Source organism: Balaenoptera ricei, chromosome 1 (genome assembly GCF_028023285.1).
Source record: "Balaenoptera ricei isolate mBalRic1 chromosome 1, mBalRic1.hap2, whole genome shotgun sequence".
NCBI classification, from domain to species: domain Eukaryota; kingdom Metazoa; phylum Chordata; class Mammalia; order Artiodactyla; family Balaenopteridae; genus Balaenoptera; species Balaenoptera ricei.
In genome coordinates, this window is record NC_082639.1 from 78,356,289 (window position 1) to 78,378,041 (window position 21,753).

At 38.2% G+C, this 21,753-nt stretch overlaps 1 protein-coding gene across 7 annotated transcripts in view; it reads right to left on the reverse strand.

The window, feature by feature from the left end:
• KYAT3 (kynurenine aminotransferase 3) overlaps positions 1-10,942 on the reverse strand; it is a 53,009-nt gene extending 42,067 nt beyond the window's left edge. For 2 of the 7 annotated variants that reach the window (XM_059925861.1, XM_059925855.1), the window contains exon 1: positions 3,603-3,720. In XM_059925861.1, coding sequence (XP_059781844.1) covers positions 3,603-3,701 — 99 coding nt within the window. In that variant the 5' untranslated portion in view covers positions 3,702-3,720. Of the gene's footprint in view, positions 1-3,602; positions 3,721-4,638; positions 4,841-4,967; positions 5,048-10,875 lie in introns of those variants that run through there. The other 5 variants (XM_059925808.1, XM_059925836.1, XM_059925817.1 and 2 more) reach the window with 5 other exon arrangements.
• Between the last annotated feature and the right edge of the window lie 10,811 nt (positions 10,943-21,753).

Below are 21,753 nucleotides of genomic sequence, written 5' to 3' on the forward strand. Positions count from 1 at the left end.
AGTCTGCACAGGGATGCTCCAACATGAAAGCACCCCTACAAGACCACAATAGATAACCATTTCTCCCCAGTTCAGACAGAAAGAGAAAGTTAAGTCAAATGAAAAGGCAGAGGAAATTCTCCCAATTAAAAGAGCAAGAGAAAGCCCCTGAAAAAACTAAATAATGAAACATATAATCAGTCTACCAGACACTGAGTTCAAAGAGTTATTAATAAAAATGCTGACTGAATTAAGAAAGAGAATTGATCTAAACACAGATTATTTCAACAAGGAACTATAAAGACCCAATTGAAAACAGATAATTAAATTTCTGAGATAAAAAGCACTCTAGGAATAATGAATAGCCATCTTAATGACACAAGAAATAATCTGGAAGATAAAATAAATCATCCAATCAGAATAACAGACAGAAAAACAAATGAAAAAAAAAAAAAAGAAAAAAAAGAAAGCAACATATGAGATCAATGGGATAATATAAAGTGTGCCAATCTATGTATAATAGGGGTTCCAGAAGGTGAAGAGAGAGAAGGGATTGAAAATGTATTTAAAGAAATTATGGCTGAAAAATTCCCAAATCTAAAGAAGGTAACAGATATCCAGGTATAGGAATCACAGAGAGTCCCCAACAAGAGGGACTCAAACAGACCTACAGTAAGACATAATTAAAATAGCAAAAGTAAAAGAGAGAATTCAAAAGGCAGCAAGGGAAAACCAAAGAATCATTTACAAGGGAACACCCATGAGACTATCAACTGGTAGAGGACCCAGAAAAACAAAACACAAAATGAAAGAGGGGTAATTGGAATACCACAGAGATTAAAAAAAAAAAAAAAAAAAAGAGAATACTGTGAACAATTATGTGCCAACAAACTGGACAACCTAGGAAAAATGGACAAATTTCTACATATACAGCTTGCCAAGAATGAGTCAAGAAGAAACAATTTAAACAGACCAATCACTAGAAGCAAAATAGAATCTGTAATTTAAAAAACTCCTCGCAAACAAAAGATCAGGACTCAATGGCTTCAATGGGGAATTCTACCAAACAAACAAAAAAAGAACTTATTCTTCTCAAAGTATTCCAAAAAACTGAAGAAGAGGGAAAACTCCCAAATTCACTCTACAAGGCCACCATTACCCTGATACAAAACCAGACAAGGACACTACAAAAAAAGAAAATTATTACAGGCCAATATCTTTGATGAATATAGAGGCAAAAATCCTCAACAAAAGATTAGCAAACCGAATCCAACAATACTTAAAGAGAATCATATACCATGATCAAGTTGGATTTATTCCAGTGTCACATGAATGGTTCAACATACACAAATCAATCAATGTGATACACCATATCAACAAAAGGAAACGCAAAAACTACATGTATTCTCAATAGATGCAGAAAAAACATTTGACAGAATTCAATATCCATTCATGGTAAAACTCTTGTCAAAGTGAGTATAGAGGGAACATATTTCAACATAATAAAGGCCACTTATGACAAATCCACAGCTAACATAATATTCAATGGTGAAAAGCTGAAAGCCTTCCCACTAAATTCAGGAACAAGACAAGGATGCCCACTTTCACTGCTTTTATTTAACATAGTATTGGAAGTCCTAGACACAGCAATCAAACAAGAAAAAGAAATAAAAGGTATCCAAATTGGAAGGGAAGAGGTCAAACTGTCACTATTTGCAGATGACATGATACTCTATGTAGAGAACCATAAAGTCTCACACAAAACCCATTAGAACCAATAAATTAATTCAGCAAAGTTGCAGAATACAAGATTAATATACAGAAATCTATTGCTTTTCTATTCCCAATAAAATATCAGAAAGTGAAAGTAAAAAAAAAAAATCCCATTTAAAATCACATAAAAACAAAACAAAACAAAACAAAAAACTTAGGAAGAAACTTAACTAAGGTGAAAGATTTATACACTGAAAACTATAAAACACTGATACAGGAAATTGAAGATGATTCAATGAAATGAAAAGATATCCTGTGCTCTTGAGTTGGAAGAATTAATATTGTAAAATGGCCATACTACCCAAAGCAACCTACAAATTTAATGTGATCTCTATCAAATTGCCCATGAAACTTTTCACAGAACTAGGATAAATAATCCTAAAATTCATAGGGATAGGGAGGGTGGGAGGGAGATGCAAGAGGGAGGGGATATGGGGATATATGTATACATATAGCTGATTCACTTTGTTATACAGCAGAAACTAACACACCATTGTAAAGCAATTATACTCCAATAAAGATGTTAAAAAAAAAAATTTATAGGAACCATAAGAAATCCAGAATTGCCAAAGCAATCCTGACGAAAAAGAACAAAGCAGTAGGCATAACCCTCCCAGACTTCAGACAATACTACAAACCTACAGTAATCAAAATAGCATGGTATTGGCACAAAAACAGACACCCACATTAATGGAACAGACTAGAGAGGCCAGGAATAAACCCACCCAGCTATGGTCAACTAATCTATGACAAAGTAGGCAAGAATATACATGGAGAAAAGATAATCTCTTCAATAAGTGGTGCTGGGAGAACTGGACAGACACATGTAAAACAGTAAGGTTAGAACATTCCCTCACACCATATACAAAAATAAACTCAAAACAGCTTAAAGACCTAAATGTAACATATAACATCATAAAACACCTAGAAGAGAACATATGTGAAACAGTCTTTGACATAAATTGTAGCAATATTTTCTTAATTAGCCTCCCAAGGCAAAAGGAATAAAGGAAAAAATAAGCAAATGGGACCTAATCAAACTTAAGTTTTTGCACAGCAAAGGAAACCATCAATGAAACATAAAGACAACCTACAGAATGGGAGAAAATTCCATTTACAATGGAAGGAACCCAAGCATCAACAGATGACTGGCATAAGAAGATGCAGTATATATACAATGGAATATTACTCAGCCATAAAAAAGAATGAAATATTGCCATTTGCAGCAATGTGGATGGACCTAGAGAATATTATGCTTAGTAAAGTAGGTCATACAGAGAAAAACAAATACTATATGACAGCACTTATATGTGGAATCTAAAAATACAAATGAATGTATATACAAAACAGAAACAGGCTTACAGACATAGAAAACAAACTTATGATTATCAAAGAGTGTGCAGGGGGAGGGAATTAGGAGTCTGTGATTAACAGATACAAACTACTATACATAAAATAGATAAGCAACAAAGATTTACTGTATAACACATGGAACTATACCCAATATCTTATAATAACCTATAATGAAATATAATCTGCAAAAAAACTGAATCACTATGCTGTACACCTGAAACTAACATAATATTGTAAATTAACTATACTTCAATTTAAAAAAATAAAAAATAAAGTGAGATATTGAATAAAATGCCCAGCAATATGCCTGATACATAGACAGGCAAGCAGCTGCCCAGTGAAGGTCAGGTCTAGCTGATGACAAGAGATAATTTCAGTTTATGTAACAGAAATACCCATTCTAATAAAATAATTATAAAGTAGCTAAAAAATTATGTTTTTTGGACATTGCAGAATATGTGCAATATTATTTCTGTAAGTGATTAAGCAATACTTACAGCAGAAGTAGAGAGTCCAAGGATTTTTGAAGCACAAATTGTCTTCAGGAATTTAGGTCTACTGCTAAGGGTGCACAGTCTCCCCCGGGCCAAAAACATGCTACAGGACAAAAGAAAAAATTTTTAAGGGAGTAAATATATACTTATATCCCTATTAAACATTTATAGCTAGGTGATAGACCATAAACTTGTATAAAATAGAAATAAAATTTATTGATAGCTGAGTTTTCTATGATATAATCTCTCATCACTAGAATCATTCTAATCATTCTAATAGAATCCTCCTTATACAAATTTATGCATGTGTCGTTTTAAAGTAGAGATCTGTAAGGATATGGTGAATTTAAAAAACAAAGTTCTAATTTAGCCAAGAGCATTAAACTACAGGAAGTAAAAGTTCCATTCCTAGTAGGCATAAAATCCAGAATATTTCAGTCTAAGGACTACTTAAATTTCGGAATCATCTGGAGAAGTCACTAGTAAAAACGCAATTTGCAACAGTAAATTAAAGTTGTTAGAAACAGGTTATTTAGAAAGTTGTTTGAAAAGGATTATAGTAGGTCCTTGATAAATATGAAGAATATATGAATGAATCTTCCCTTATTTTCTCAGGTGGTACTGCCTTCAACAATTCCAGAAGATAGCTAGGTAGCTGGAATCTTGAAATGGCTTGCTAAGAGGCATGAATCTGGATTACTTCTCTACTTGTAAGGAAATCATTATCAATCATGGGTCAAAGTAGGGAGATCAAAGCAAAATGGAATTCTTATTATACTGCCATTTAGAAGTGAAAGCATTCAGGAAAGCAGAAACTTCCCATAAGGTTTTACTCTGACAATGTTCTATCAGTGGATGGCATTTCCTTCATCTCTAATAATCAAACTTTTAGAAAAAAAAGACATACTTTATGGATTCAAAGGGACCACTGAAACTATCAATAGCTATGAATCTCTTTAAGTTACCAAAATGTGAAGTGTACAGATGTGAAAAATAATATATTGGATGTTTCTTAAAAAGTGAAATAGAAAATCCTTACCTTGTCAATAAAATCTCAGCTTAAATGGCAGCCTCTTAGCCATTCTACATCACATCAGCCTAGGATAATTCTCTGCAAAGCACTTTCTGTTTGTTTGGCTGACCACTCACTCATTCATTCGATAATTTAATGCAAGCGCCATGAACAGGGGGACCTGGTGCGTTTAGTTCACCACTGTCTTCTCTGGCACATAGGAGGCACGTGATAAACAAATGTGTCAAATGACTGAATGAATACATAAAATCACATTATACATTAATGATTTAAGTGAACTATTTATGATGAGTCCTTTTATGAAATACTGATTCCTTTGTAAAGTAAATAATTACCTCTTATGTTTTACGCCTTTCAAGTCAAAGACCAGGTTTTCTTAAATCAAGAAAGGCCTATTCGTTGGTCATTAATAGTTCTGTTCAGGAATAAAATATTAATTGGATTAGGCAGTAGGGCTAGTTCTGAGGAAAGGTATTACCAAACAACAGTGACTATGTTGAACAATCTTCATTCAGTATCATAGAGTTACTTAATTTAGGACAATATATTTTTCAGAAAATAAATGCCCATTTACTTAAATTCAACCTAATTTATTTGGTATTAAGGAAAGTATATGTAAAATTCTTTCTTGCAAGTAGAAAAGTGAGAGACACCTCTTCTACCTTCTTCAGATAAATGGGGTTGGGGAGCTGGGAGGGAAGCAAACAGGACTAGGAGTCAGGATACCTGGATTCTAACCCTTATTTTTGATACTAAAAAAAGGTTTCTATCCTTGGACAATTCCCTGACCCTTGGTGGGCCTTAGTTTCCCCATATTTCAAAACAGATGAATAAATGAATCCTTGGTTTCAAGGTAATCTCAGAAGGTACAGTAAGTCAGTGGCTGGTTGTGTGTGACCTCAGACTGCAGGTCTTGGGAGATTCCCCCCAGGTTGGGTGAACCACACCCTCTGGCCACCACACCTCAATACCCATTCCCCTTTGAAAGTTGACACTAAATCTACCTGTTTTCATCTGGAAATCCCAAAGCCTAATTCCCACCTCTTCTTCCCTGTTTTCTGCAGCACATTACCGCCATAATGCAATGTATTGCCTGGAAACTGACCCAGCCTTTCATTTCTCTTCCACTTTCCAAACTTTCTACTGTGTCTTTTGGAACAGCTGCACCATTCTCAGCAAATCCCATTACATCTTTATGTTTTCAGAGTGTTCCTTGTACCTCCTAGCTTGAACTGAAACCTTATTGCTCCCTGAAGATACCACTCCTACATGCCTCAGTGTCAGCTTTTGCTTGTATATGCCTCACTTATCTCTTTCTTACCGTCTATTTTACCATCACCAGACTACTACTTCCCTCATCTGCCTCAATGATATTATCTTCTGGCCTGCTGATAACCCCTTGTCATTCATTAGAGATTTTGTCATTAGGCACACAGTTTTCTTCTCAACTCTAAGTACTGTGATCATCCCAGGTAATTCCCATGTCTTCAGAGATGGCCCATCCAACAACTGACATCCCTGTGCCCATCGCTCTTCTCTTCCATCCCACCCTAGGCACTCTCTCCTATAGTCACACCCTGCACCTTGCCATTACCTCAATCTGGTCTAATTCCAAAACAATTAATTGAAGTATTCTGATCTTTGACTATAAACTACCTATCCTTCCAATTTGCTTACTTATTCCAATGATTACTATTCTTAAATATCATCAAGATCTCTAGGAGGCTGCCTCTCCTTTTCTCAATCAGCCCTCACCTTCCTTTATTTTCCAATTTAGACACCAGTTCCACTGCTTCAATAATGTTCTTTACAATGCCCTAGCTCCCCCTGTCTGTCTTTTATAGATAGGTATCTATAAAACCCTGGCCCTGGACGAACTCAATTACAGTGTCTGTTTTTCCTATGGCCCATGAAGCTGTGGACTGCTGGAGAAAATCACAAAGGATAGGATTGGTTTCACCACAAATTATGGTCATTAATCTCAAATTGACCCCCAACACTCTCCAGCATTTCTACTATACTCTATAGGTAGAGGATGGCAGAATATACCCACCCCCCCCAAATTGCCACTTTGGCCTAAGGATTATTGTGAGCTAAAGGCACTGGAAAAACAGCCGAGGCAAGAAGAGTGATCTGATCTCCCCCTTTCTTCCTGAAAACAGGAGATAAAATTCCCATGTGAAAGATACCTGCCCTATACTGGGAAAAAAGAAACACTCTTAGACAGGGAGTTAAAGCTGAGAGAATTCTGTGCAAACAGACCTTGTTAAAATAATTCTTATCTTCCTTTAGTCTCCCCATATTTTTGGGTTACTTTTCCACAATGGCCTCTCTTTGTTCAATCTAGCATAAAAGCACTTGGTTTTGCTACTTCTTTGGGTCTTCATTTCCTTGTGAAAGCTCCTGTGTCACATAGAACTTTTATCAAATGCGTGCTTTTCTCCTGTTAATCTGTTTTATGTCAGTTTAATTCTTGGGCCCAACCAAAAGCCATAAGAGAATAGGCAATATTTCTCTCCCATAGTACAAAATGATTATTTAAATTTTTCCCACACTCCTCTAACATAAAACCCTCTTTAGTCTAAGCAGATGACCTTGCTCTCTATCACAGAGAAAATAGAAGCCATCAGATGCGAACTCTTTCAACCTACCCACATCTAAAAAACCAAACCTGAAAATATTCCTTTTTTCTTCCTACTATAATAAAGGAAGTGATCCTGCTACAAAAGGACAGTCCCTCCTCCCATGACTTAGATGTCATTCCTCTCCCCTCCACAGAGACTTTGCTCCATTGATTATTACCCCTCTCCTCGGCATATTCAGCTTTCCTTGCTCAAGTCCCTTCTAGTTATTGGGTTGGCCAAAAAGTTTAAGGTAAAAATAAAAGACACATTATTCATTTTCACCAAGAACTTCATTGAACAACGTATTCACTGTTTTGTTCCACGACCTTCTGCCATTTTTCAGGCAACTTCATAATTCCATCTTCCCAAAACTTTTTACCTTTTTGAGCAAAGAACTGTTCCAGGTGCCTTTTACAGTCTTCGAGGGAATTAAAATTTTTTCCATTAAGAGAATTTTGTAAAGACCGAAATAAATGGAAATCCAAAGGTACAATGTCTGGTAAATACGGCAGATGAATCAGAACTTCCCAGCCAAGCTGTTTTTGTCTGGTCATCAAAGAAACATGTGGTCTTGCATTATCCTGATGGAAGATCATGCGTTTTCTGTTGACTAATTCCGGACGCTTTTTGTCAACTGCTGCTTTCAGTTGGTCTAACTGGGAGCAGTACTTGTTGGAATTAATCGTTTGGTTTTCTGGAAGGACCTCATAATAGAGGACTCCCTTCCAATCCCACCATATACACAACATCACCTTCTTTAGGTGAAGACCGGCCTTTGATGTGGTTGCTGGTGGTTCATTTCCCTTGCCCCACGATCTCTTCCGTTCCACATTATTGTACAGTATCCACTTTTCATTGCCTGTCCCAATTTGTTTTAAAAACGTAACGTTTTCATTACGTTTAAGTAGAGAATTGCATGCGGAAGTATGGTCAAGAAGGTTTTCTTCCCTTAACTTATGTGGAACCCAAACATCAAAGTGATTCACATAACCAAGCTGATGCAAATGATTTTCAATGCTTGATTTGGATATTTTGAGTATGTTGGCTATCTCCCAAGTGGTATAATGTTGATTGTTGTCAATCAATGTCTCGATTTGATCACTATCAACTTCAACTGGTCTACCCGACCATGGAGCATCGTCCAGCGAGAAATCTCCAGCACAAAACTTCACAAGACACTTTTGACACGTTCAGTCAGTCACAGCACCTTCTCCATACACTGCAGAAATTTTTTTTTGCACTTAGGTTGCGTTTTTACCTTTCTTGAAACAATAAAGCATAATATGCAGAAAATATTGCTTTTTTCTTCCATCGTCAATATTAAAATGGCTATACAAAAATTCACCAATTTTGATAAGTTTTTAAAAAATGCACGCTGATATGACAGCTGTCACAATACAATCTAATAAAATTGTTTCGAATGAAGTTAAAGACAACTAAGTGCTACTACAGCCATCTTATTGAAAAAAACCGAACTTTTTGGCCAAACCAATGAAAACACATCATTTTATTAACTGTCCCCTTTCCTCAATCTATACTCCTTAACCCAGCGCAATCTGAGTTTTGTACCCATCATTCCATAGAGGCAGCTCTTGTGCAAGTCAATTTTGACATTCATATTGTTAAATTCACTGGACATTTTGCAATTCTCACTTTCCTTGAGCTCTCTGCAGCTTTACATCAGCTGGTCAAGCCCTGTCTCCTCCCAGAAACACCACTTTCCCTTGGCTTTTGACCTATGACAATCTTTCATTTTCCCAAACTTAAATGACAGAATTCCTCAATGCCCAGATCTTTTTTCTTCTCACTCATTACTCTCTCACTAGGTAATTTCATTGTAAAAGGAACTGTGAGGGCACCAGTGGATTATTGGCTCCAAAGAAATCTAAGCAGGCTGATAGATACAGATTCAGAACCCCTGAAGCTTTTTTTCTTCTGTACTTTAAATAAACATTTTTTGAGCAGCACTTTTCTAAAGCAATTAACATTCCATATGCATATTTACCGAGAAGCTAAATGAATAAATTGGGATGTCACTGAAAAGCTGGACAAAATCAAAAGGTATATGGCTTTTCATTTTAAACAATATTTTCACTGTTTCATTTATACTTAAAACCAGTGTTCTGTGAAGAAAATCAGGAAATTGTGAATCAGGGTGATCTAGTAAACCTGATTATGGCATATTATACATAAGATAAGCTCTGTAGTCATATACGCATGATCAATAGAAAATTAAACTATTTATTATCATTGGTGTAGACTGTTCAAAATGAAGATACAGAAGATATGTGTGGCACAGCGTGGGGGGACCTGAAGCTGAGAAGGCTGATGGATTGTTGGAGAATCCAGAGCTAAAAGATGAGTAAAGCAGTCAAGATGCATTGTAAAAAGTTTGAAACTCTGGACTTAAACCCAGATAATCAATTCATAACCACTTTGCATATGTGGAGGAGAGGTAGGAAAAGATTTAGTGAATTTCACAAAGTACAGATGTTCAGGTTAACAGCAAGCTCAAGGAAGATTAATGTGAGGTGACTGCAAAAAGGCCTAGTGCTAATGAATGCACAACCCAGGTTAAGAGTCTGACCCAAGGAAAGTTTATTTCCACCTCACGCTCTGCCTGTTGGTCCACTTCTAGAATGTTTATAAGGCTTACTGATACAACAGAGGGCATATAGGAGGTGAACAAGGTACTGGCGGGGGAAGTACAGTGGGAATAAGCCTGAAAGCCACGTCACTGAAGCAAGAATGGAAAAAATCAGCCATACTGAGACGGCACAAGACTTAAGTTAGGAGACATGATCCTGAAATTGCTGAAAAGCTGTTTTGTGAAAATGGGATTCGTGTGATTAATTATAAATTTCTGCAGAGGTAAGGAATCTGGCTGTCCGGTTTAAGTTGTCACGAGTTTGGTTTCAGCCCCACGTGAGTTAAAACTTTGTAATGGTGGGTGTGCAGCCCGGTGTGGAAGGAGCCAGCTGCCCGGCTGCGCCCTTAGGTAGCAGCGGAAGAGCCGCGCCCCAGCAAGATGGAAGAATGTCCGTACTGGGTTGGGGGCTCCAAAAGCAACAGATTGGGCCTCTTTTCCCTTTTATCTAAAAACTATGGGTTCCACTAAGAGTCACTTATGTGGCAAGTGAGCAGCCTTTGTTCCCTTTTTTTAATTGAGAATCCCGATTACGGATGAACTGGAGTCGGTGTCAGCTTCCCACACCGTTTACAAAATGCCCAAATTGCAAAAATGAAGCGCAAAAGGAGCAGACGAGGACCGGGGTCCAAGGGACCCCACCCTAGAAGACCAGTCACCTCAGGGCCATTCCCTCTCCGGAGCAAGCAAACTCTGAAATTCCAGCGCTGACCCTCTGCTACCAGCCCCGTGGTCCGCCAGGGCCGGGGGTCAGCGGCCCAGGCCCGCGCTCCCGCCTCAGCTCCGGAAGGCGAGTCCGAATGCTGAAGGAAACCCAGCCCTGGCTCTTCCTCCCAGCCCGCCAGGCGCGCGGCCCGGCGAGCGCACCCTAGCTAGGCCTCCCTCCCTCCCTCCCAACCTCCCTCCGCGCGGCTCCGCAACCGAGACCACTGCCATCACCACCACCAAGTGCCCGCCTTGCGCCCCACTCACACCCCTCGCGCGAACAGCTCGCCTCTCGAAGTTCCAGTCCCGCGAGGTCTCGAGAGCCTGATGGGGCGGGACTCGGACGTGGGGGCGGAGCCTGGACGGGATTGACTGTGGGGTAGGAATTCCAAACGCCGATTGGCTGAGGGGTAGGCCGGGGTAGCGGACTGGACGCAACTGGGCGGGCGTGGAGAAGGGGGCGGTGAAAGGCGCCGGGCACAGGAGAGTAAGGGGGCGGGATGGAGGTGCGCGGGGTTGTGGCCGGGGATTGGCTGTGGGGTCTAGACTCGGGCGCAATGTGCTGTGAGGACAGCCGGGAACCCGGACTGGACTTGGCAGGTGGAGGTGCGGAGCCGGATCAGGGCCGTGCGATAGACGCGGGTCTGGGTAAAGGGTGGAATGGGGCGGAGGCTTGTATATGGCCGGGATTGGATATGAAATTGAGGTCTAATTGGATGTATGTGACCTATTGATTTGGGGCGGGTCATAGGACAAAGGATTGATTTGGAAGAAAAGGCAAGCTGTGAGGTCACAGGGCTTAGGTGAGGGGAAGGCTGTAGTTTGAATGATGTTAGAAGGTGCCAGAGAGGGCAAGGCTAAAGAGAGTGTGTGAAAAGTTTTGTAGATGTATTTATCACCTATGATGGTGGAGAGGGGGGAAAAAAAGGAACTTTACTTTCCTGAACAGTAAAACGAATTCGATCAGAGAACCGAGAATGGAATAGGGTATGAAACTGAGAAGGAAAATAAGTGACACTTTAAACGTGAAGAAGAAAAATCAGCTAAGAAAAAGGAACACCAGAAATTACTCCTTTATTGAGGGCAGTGTTAGCAAAAGGAGAGGTTCTGGTAAGAATTAGGTTTCATAACTAGATTTTCCTTATCTCCTAATTTAAGAAAATGAGAGGATAGAAGGAGTTGGGGGGCAGTAGCTTGTTATTCAACTGCAGAGGAAAGAACAAAGATACTCTCTGGTTGAAGGAATCTACTCTGCAACTAGGTACTTCGAGATTCAGAAGATGATTAGGTGAATGGAGAGATGCTTGTGTACAATAGGGACAAGTATTTGAGCTTGTATTGGGTGATTTGGAGGGGAGGGTTCAAGGAAATGGAGATTCATGCTGTTTTGGGTGCTGTCTGGAAGTGGGGGTGATTATTAGATTGGGCATCATAATACATCTTATGTAGAAGAAGGGAGGAAAGTTGCAAGGCTAAGTCTGTAGTTGGTAAAGAAGCAATGGTTTTGCTAGCCGGGAGAAGAGGAGGTTTGCTATTTTTGTAGTTTGCAGTGACCTTGTTTTTATTTGAGTTTAGGCAAGTTTATTGAGTGATCTTATCTGTTGTCTCATTTCATCATAATCAGAGAGTGACTGATGTTAGTGTTCTGTTGGATTTTCATATTTTACAGGGGAACACCAGGTCTAGTTCCTAACAATACCAAAGCCTTAAGGGTAAGTGTCAGTTCAGTTCCTGATGCCAGGTACTGCTTATCTTTTTCTCATATTTAACAAATACATGAATTGAAAACAGAGGTTTGGAGGCTTCTGGGGGAAATGAGGCAGAGAAAGTGCGTGCCTCAAACCTTAAAGAGGAAGAAACAGGCAACAGACAAGTAAGTATATACAATGACTTCAGATGGTGATAAGCGCCATGAAAGAAGCAATGAGGGGTGGAGACCGCAGATAGTTTAAATACGATAGTCAGGATAGGCTTTTTTTGAGAAGGTAACATTTGAACCAGAATTGAATGATAAAGACACAACTTTGCAAAAAATGATTCTGGATAGGAATATAGCAGTTGAAAAGGCTCTGATATGAGAATAAACTTGGCATGCAAGGAATAAGAAAGAGGCCAGTGTCTAAAGCACTGTAATCCAGGGAAAAGTGCTTCCAGATTAGGGTGGAGAGGAAAGCAGGGACCAGATCATGAAGAACCTTGAAGACCACAGATAGTTTCGATTTTATATTGAAGTAGCCATTGGAAGATCTTAAGCAGAGGAATAACATAATCTTAATTACATTTTAAAAAGACACTCTAGTTGCTTTGGAGAAGAGACTTGCAGGTAGGTGAGAGTAGAAGCAGGAAGGAGGAGGTTAGGAGGCTGTTAGTGGGAGATATGATGTTGTCTGGGCTAGGGCGGTGGCAGAGGAAGAAAAGGGGGCTAGGGTCACAACGTTCATTCTGCCGACATTCACTTATTCCTCTTTTTCAGCTCTACCACTCCACAGCCACCTCTGCCTAGTTTCTCCTAATTCAGACACTCTCTGTTTACCCTCTTCAGAGTATAAACTGCCAATCTCTTGCTGAGGTGAAGGAGGAAATTTGGTGGGGATGTGTGAACTTGCAGTGTGGATCTGAGGATCTAGCTGTTTCTTAGAAAGGCCTTTAAATGACCCTCGTGTTTTTAGTCCTGAACCTTTGGAGAGTTCTGTGGAGGTAGATCTAGTTGCTTTTTTGGCTTTCTTTGTGATGAATCTGGGATTCAGCTTTTTTTTTTTTTTTTTTAATAAATTTATTTATTTATGGCTGTGTTGGGTCTTCGTTTCTGTGCGAAGGCTTTCTCTAGTTGCGGCAAGTGGGGGCCACTCTTCATCGCGGTGCACGGGCCTCTCACTATCGCGGCCTCTCTTGTTGCGGAGCACAGGCTCCAGACGCGCAGGCTCAGTAATTGTGGCTCACGGGCCTAGTTGCTCCGTGGCATGTGGGATCTTCCCAGACCAGGGCTCGAACCCGTGTCCCCTGCATTGGCAGGCAGATTCTCAACCACTGCGCCACCAAGGAAGCCCGGGATGCAGCTTTTTTGAATCTGCTGTCAGTTTCTACCTGCCTGTTTGCTTTCTAAGGTCTATAAACTTGTTGTCACTGTCTTTCCCCTTGTTATTTTTCTCACAGGCTTATGACTTGAAAGAACCCCCTCACTGTTATTTCAGTGTGGTTTAAGTAGAGAGAGAGAGTATAAATATATTTGATTTGCCATCTCTTGTTGTTGTTATTGGTTTACATGCACATTCATTCAATGATTGGAAGACCAAATGCTGGGCATTCAAATACTTTGTTCATATGCCAAGCTTTGTGTTATTCTTTATACTCATGTTGGCTTTTAAAACAGAAATGTAAGTGACTCCTTGGAATTAATAGCTAAAGGCTGTGCTTTTCTTATATCTTGTGCTCATTTGTTTTCTGAATAAAAAGACTATCTCCCTTTTAAAGTCTTTTCCACTTTCTCATACAGAGGGCTAAAAATATTCTGAAATACAGCAGAGAGAAGGCAGTAAAGCTTAGTTGGCAAGCCAAACTGTCTGGTTCAGATCTCAACTCTGCAATTTTCTAGCTGTGTAAACTTGGGCAAGTTACTTCATTTCTCTGTGTTTCAATTTCCTTATCTGTAAAATGTGTGTAATAGAACCTTACTTATAGTGCTATTTTAAGGATTAAATGACTTCATAGACCAAAAAAAAAAAGAAAGAAAGAAAACCTTAGCACTGTGCTTGGTTCTTACTAAGTACTATACAATTTTTCCTTAAGAAAAAGGGAAAGAGAATCTTTAGGATGGGGCTGCTAGTTATGCCCCAATATTTAGTATTCTTTTCTTCTATAGCAATACAACCCCCAAATTTCAGCAGAGTATATGAGTGCTTGGTATAAAGACTGGATTTCCAGTCTCTGTTTTAGCTGGGTGGGAGCCATATGACTAAATTCTAGCCAGTGGGATATAAGTGGAGGCTGTATGTGCTGCTTCCAGGAAATGTCTTGAAGGATCATATGCCCTTATTGCTCCCTCTGTTTGTGGTTTCCCTGACAGTTTGAGTACAGACATGTTGGCTACCACCCTCTTGCACCACCAGGTAGAATCTTCAAGTTGAAGATGGTAGAACAATAGTATGGGAGACAAGGATCCTGAGCCCTGATATCATGAAGCTACCACTCTAGCTCCAGACATACTGTATTGACATAAGAGAGAAATCAACCTCAATTTTGTTTAAATCTTTTGTATAGGTTTCCTGATATGCAGTCATAGTACTGCTGTGATGGTTTACTGACTCCTCTCATTTGCTTACCAAAGGCATCTCACTTTACTTTACATGGACCTTGCAGGTGACAATAGAATGGAAGAGAGGAGAACAAAGTGGAAGATATAAGCAATGCCTTATTATCTGGAATAATAAGGCCACTTCTCAAGCAGCATCTGTCCCTTGTAGGTATTAAGGGTCAGGCAGGTAGAACTACATTCTTCCTTTACTCATAATACTCAAGCAGTACTAGGAAGGACCTGCTCCAGGAAAAAATGACAATTAAGTCTGGGTTTGTAAGTTCCTAAAGCATTTTCCATCTGACACTCCTGCTATAGTTATGTTCTTGAAAGTTGCTGAGAGTAAATCTTAAGTGTTTTCAACATACACACACACACACACACAGAGAGAGAGAGACATATACACACAGAAAAGAGTTAACTATGTTAACTGTGTGAGGGGATGTAAGTGTTAATTATCTTGATCTTTGTAATCATTCTAAAATGTATATATATATGGAATTACCATGTTGTCTACTTCAAATATATATGATTATATCTGTCAAAAAGAGTTATGTTTAGAGGACAGACAGCAGAAACAAGAACTACAAATCTGCAGCCTGTGGAACGAAAATCACATTCACAGAAAGATAGACAAAATGAAAAGGCAGAGGGCTATATACCAGATGAAGGAACAAGATAAAATCCCAGAAAAACAACTAAATGAAGTGGAGATAGGCAACCTTCCAGAAAAAGAATTCAGAATAATGATAGTGAAGATGACCCAGGACCTCAGAAAAAGAATGGAGGCAAAGATCGAGAAGATGCAAGAAATGTTTAACAAAGACCTAGAAGAATTAAAGAACAAACACATAGAAAAATTAAACAACAAACACACAGAAATGAACAATACAATAACTGAAATGAAAAATACACTAGAAGGAATCAGTAGCAGAATAACTAAGGCAGAAGAACGGATAAGTGACCTGGAAGATGGAATGGTGGAATTCACTGCTGTGGAACAGAATAAAGAGAAAAGAATGAAAAGAAATGAAGACAGCCTAAGAGACCTCTGGAACAACATGAAACACAACAACATTCACATAATAGGAATCCAGAAGGACAGGAGAGAGAGAAAGAACCTGAGAAAATATTTGAAGAGATTATAGTTGAAAACTTCTCTAACATGGGAAAAGAAGTAACCACCCAAGTCCAGGAAGTGCAGAGAGTCCCAGGGAGGATAAACCCGAGGAGAAACACACCAAGACACATAGTAATCAAACTGACAAAAAATTAAAGACAAAGAAAAATTATTGAAAGCAACAAGGGAAAAAGGACAAATATCATACAAAGGAATTCCCATAAGGTTAACAGATGATTTCTCAGCAGAAACTCTACAAACCAGAAGGGAGTGGCACAATATATATAAAATGATGAAAGGGAGGAACCTACAACCAAGATTACTCTACCCAGCAAGGATCTCATTCAGATTCAATGGAGAAATCAAAAGCTTTACAGACAAGCAAAAACTAAGAGAATTCAGCACCACCAAACCAGCTCTACAACAAATGCTAAAAAAATTTCTCTCAGTGGGAAACACAAGAGAAGAAAAGGACCTACAAAAACAAACCCATAACAATTAAGAAAATGATAATAGGAACATACATCTTGATAATTACCTTAAACATGAATGGATTAAATGCTCCAACCAAAAGACACAGGCTTGCTGAATGGATACAAAAACAAGACCCATATATATGCTATCTACAAGAAACCCACTTAAGATCTAGGACCACATACAGACTGAATGTGAGGGGATGGAAAAACATATTCCATGCAAATGGAAATCAAAAGAAAGCTGGAGTAGCAATACTCATATCAGATAAAACAGACTTTAAAATAAAGAATGTTACAAGAGACAAGGAAGGACACTACATAATGATCAAGGGATCAATCCAAGAAGAATATATAACAATCATAAATATAGATACACACAACATAGCACCTTAGTACATAAGGCAACTGCTAACAGCTATAAAAGAGGAAATCGACAGTAACACAATAATAGTGGGGAACTTTAACACCTCACTTACACCAATGGACAGATCATACAGACAGAAAATTAATAAGGAAACACAAGCTTTAAATGACATAATAGACCAGATAGATTTAATTGATATTTATAGGACATTCCATCCGAAAACAGCAGATTACACTTTCTTCTCAAGTGCACATGGAACATTCTCCAGGATAGATCACATCTTGGGTCACAAATCAAGCCTTGGTAAACTTAAGAAAATTGAATCATATCAAGTGTCTTTTTGGACCACAACGCTATGAGATTAGAAATCAATTACTGGGAAGAAAAATGTAAAAAACACAAACACATGGAGGCTAAACAATAAGTTACTAAATAACCAAGAGATCACTGAAGAAATCAAAGAGGAAATCAAAAAATACCTAGAGACAAATGACAACAAAACATGACGATCCAAAACCTATGGGATGCAGCAAAAGCAGTTCTAAGAGAGAAGTTTATAGCAATACAATCCTACCTCAAGGAACAAGAAAAATCTCAAACAATCTAACCTTACACGTAAAGGAACTAGAGATAGAAGAACAAACAAAGCCCAAAGTTAGTAGAAGGAAAGAAATCATAAAGATCAGAGCAGAAATAAATGAAATAGAAATGAAGAAAACAATAGCAAAGATCAATAAAACTAAAAGCTGATTCTTTGAGAAAATAAAAAAAATTGATAAACCTTTAGCCAGACTCATCAAGAAAAAGAGGGAGAGGACTCAAATCAATAAAATTAGACATGAAAAAGGAGAAGTTACAACAGACACTGCAGAAATACAAAGCATCATAAAGACTACTACAAGCAACTCTATGCCAATAAAATGGACAACCTGGAAGAAATGGACAAATTCTTACAAACATATAAACTTCCAAGACTGAACCAGGAAGAAATAGAAAATATGAACGGACAAATCGCAAGTAATGAAATTGAAACTGTGATTAAAAATCTTCCAACAAACAAAAATCCAGGACCAGATGGCTTCACAGGTGATTCTATCAAACATTTAGAGAAGAGCTAACACACATCCTTCTCAAACTCTTCCAAAAAATTGCAGAGGAAGGAACACTCCCAAACTCATTCTACGAGGCCACCATCACTCTGATACCAAAAGAAGACAAAGATACTACAGAAAAAGAAAATTACACACCGATATCACTGATGAATATGGATACAAAAATCCTCAACAAAATACTAGCAAACAGAATCCAACAACACATTAAAAGGATCATACACCATAATCAAGTGGGATTTATCCCAGGGATGCAAAGATTCTTCAATATATGCAAGTCAATCAATGTGATACACCATATTACCATATTAAAAAATTGAAGAATAAAAACCATATGATCATCTCAATAGATGCAGAAAAAGCTTTTGACAAAATTCAACACTCATTTATGATAAAAACTCTCCAGAAAGGGCATAGAGGGAACCTACCTAAACATAATAAAGGCCATATATGACAAACCCACAGGGAACATCATTCTCAGTGGTGAAAAACTGAAAGCATTTCCTCTAAGATCAGGAAGAAGACAAGTCCACTCTAGCCACTATTATTCAACATAGTTTTGGAAGTCCTAGCCACAACAATCAGAGAAGAAAAAGAAATAAAAGGAATTCAAATTGGAAAAGAAGAAGTAAAAATGTCACTGTTTGCAGACGATATGATACTATACATAGATAATCCTAAAGAAGCCACCAGAAAACTACTAGGGCTTATCTATGAATCTGGTAAAGTTGCAGGATACAGAATTAATGCACAGACATCTCTTGCATTCCCATACACTAACAACGAAAGATCAGAAAGAGAAATTAAGGAAACAATCCCATTCACCATTGCAAAAAAAAGGAATAAAATACCTAGAAATAAAGCTATCTAAGGAGGTAAAAGACCTGTACTCAGAAAACTATAAGATACTGATGAAAGAAATCAAAGACGACACAAACAGATGGAGAGATATACCATGTTCTTGGATTGGAAGAATGAATATTGTGAAAATGACTATACTACCCAAAGCAATCTACAGATTCAGTGCAATCCCTATCAAATTACCAATGGCATTTTTTTACAGAACTGGAACAAAAAATCTTAAAATTTGTATGGAGACACAAAAGACCCCAAATAGCCAAAGCAGTCTTGAGGGAAAAAAATGGAGCTGGAGGAATCAGATTACCTGACTTCAGATTATACTACAAAGCTACAGTAATCAAGACAACATGGTACTTGCACAAAAACAGAAATATAGATCAATGGAACAGGATAGAAAGCCCAGAGATAAACCCACACACCTATGGTCAACTAATCTATGACAAAGAGGCAAGGATATACGATGGAGAAAAGACAGTGTCTTCAATAAGTGGTGCTGGGAAAACTGGACAGCTACATGTAAAAGAATGAAATTAGAACACTCCCTAATACCATACACAAAAATAAACTCAAAATGGATTAAAGACCTAAATGTAAGACCGGACACTATAAAACTCTTAGAGGAAAACTTAGGAAGAACACTCTTTGGCATAAATCACAGCAAGATCTTTTTTGACCCACCTCCTAGAGTAATGGAAATAAAAACAAAAATAAACAAATGGGACCTAATGAAACTTAAAAGCTTTTGCACAGCAAAGGAAACTATAAACAAAATGAAAAGACAACCCTCAGAATGGGAGAAAATATTTGCAAACAAATCAATGGACAAAGGATTAATCTCCCAAATATATAAACAGCTCATGCAGCTCAATATCAAAAAATGGGCAGAAGACCTAAATAGACTTCTCTCCAAAGAAGACATACATATGGCCAAGAGGCACATGAAAAGCTGCTCAACATCACTAATTATTAGAGAAATGCCAATCAAAACTACAATGAGGTATTGCCTCACACCAGTTAGAATGGTCATCATCAGAAAATCTACAAACAACAAATGCTGGAGAGGGTCTGGCGGAAGGGGAACCCTCTTGCACTGTTGGTGGGAATGTAAATTGATACAGCCACTATGGAGAACAATATGGAGCTTCCTTAGAAAACTAAAAATAGAATTACCATATGACCCAGCAATCCCACTATTTGGCATATACCCTGAGAAAACCATAATTCAAAAAGACACATGCACCTCAATGTTCATTGCAGCACTATTTACAATAGCCAGGTCATGGAAGCAACCTAAATGCCCATCAACAGACGAATGGATAAAGAAGATGTGGTACATATATACAATGGCATATTACTCAGCCATAAAAAGGAACAAAATTGAGTCTTTTGTAGAGATGTGGATGGACCTAGAGACTGTCATACAGAGTGAAGTAGGTCAGAAAGAGAAAAACAAATATCGTATAGTAACACATATATGTGGAATGTAGAAAAATGGCACAGATGAACTGGTTTGCAAGGTGGAAATAGAGACACAGATGTAGAGAACAAACATATGGACACCAAGGGGGGACAGTGGGGCTGGGGGTGGTGGTGGTGGGATGAATTGGGAGATTGGGATTGACATATATACACTAATATGTATAAAATAGGTAACTAATAAGAACCTGCTGTATAAAAAAAAAAGTTATGTTTAGTTTTCAGCCTCATGTAGCTATTTAAAATGGAATATTTTGAGTATGCATATGTATTATTACTGTAAATTAATGCTTTTCAACCAGGTAATTATAGCTGTACAAACCTTAGCTTAAATATTTCAAAAACTGTAGTAGAAATTGTTCATTTGCTCACAGAAAGGTTGCCCAGCGTAACTGTGTATCTATTTATCTATCTGTTCGCCTGCCTGTGTATCTTTTCACATACACATTTGGCTGGATTTATACCAGTTCAACTGTTAGTATTGGTTACTCAATATGAGAAAGGCTTCACAGTCTTTGAACAATTTTTTAAAAGAGAAAATGAATTTTGACTTTACAAATCAGTTGGTTAGAAAAAATTCATTCAAAACATGGGTTCCATATGTAACATATAACAATAAAAATTGTTCTGTGGACACACTGACAAGTACTATGCCCTCCAAAACATGGATTAGGTTGCGGCTTCTGGCTAATGTGTGTTAAAAAATGCTGCTACACAAGTAAGTATCACTGCCTTAGAACCTGGTAGAAATTGCTCTTCTCAGGAAGGTGTTGTGTTCCTTTATCATTCTGACTTTACCTCTGGAATTCGTGGCTCACACTGGAGCTTTTCAGCTTTCAGAGTCCTCTAGGCAGGTTCTCAACTCCTGGAGGATCTCTATGGCTACTGACCTTTGCTCCCTCAATTTGTTATGGTGTGCAGTGTCCTTTTGGCACTGCGGCTGGTCCAAAGTCAGTACTGCATGCTTTATGCCAGGTAGATCCCCAAAGCAGTGGCAGGAACATAAATTGACACCAGGTTCTCTAGGTCTCTAAAGAAGGGATAATGACGAAATCCTTTGTGGGGAGAAAGGAGAAGATTCCTTTCTAAATAGTACAAGAATACAAATAACTATCAAATTCTAGAAACATTCAGTATGACTTTAGATAATCAAATGGTAAACTTTCAGGGAAAAGCATCAGGAATGCGGTTGGGATGATAAATGCTGTATATAAGATAGTCATTCATGTGTTTAAAAATACTTATTGTATGGAGGGTTTACTATGTGCCTGACGGCCTTCTAGATCCTGCTGATTCCATGATGAACAAAATAGAGAAAGTTTCTGCCCACGTGGAGCTTATATTCTACTGAGGGAGACAGGCAATAAATATGAACAAATTTAGGTGATATCAGGTAGTGATAAAATACTGTGAAGAAAAATTAAAATACTTGTATTGGCCACTAGATG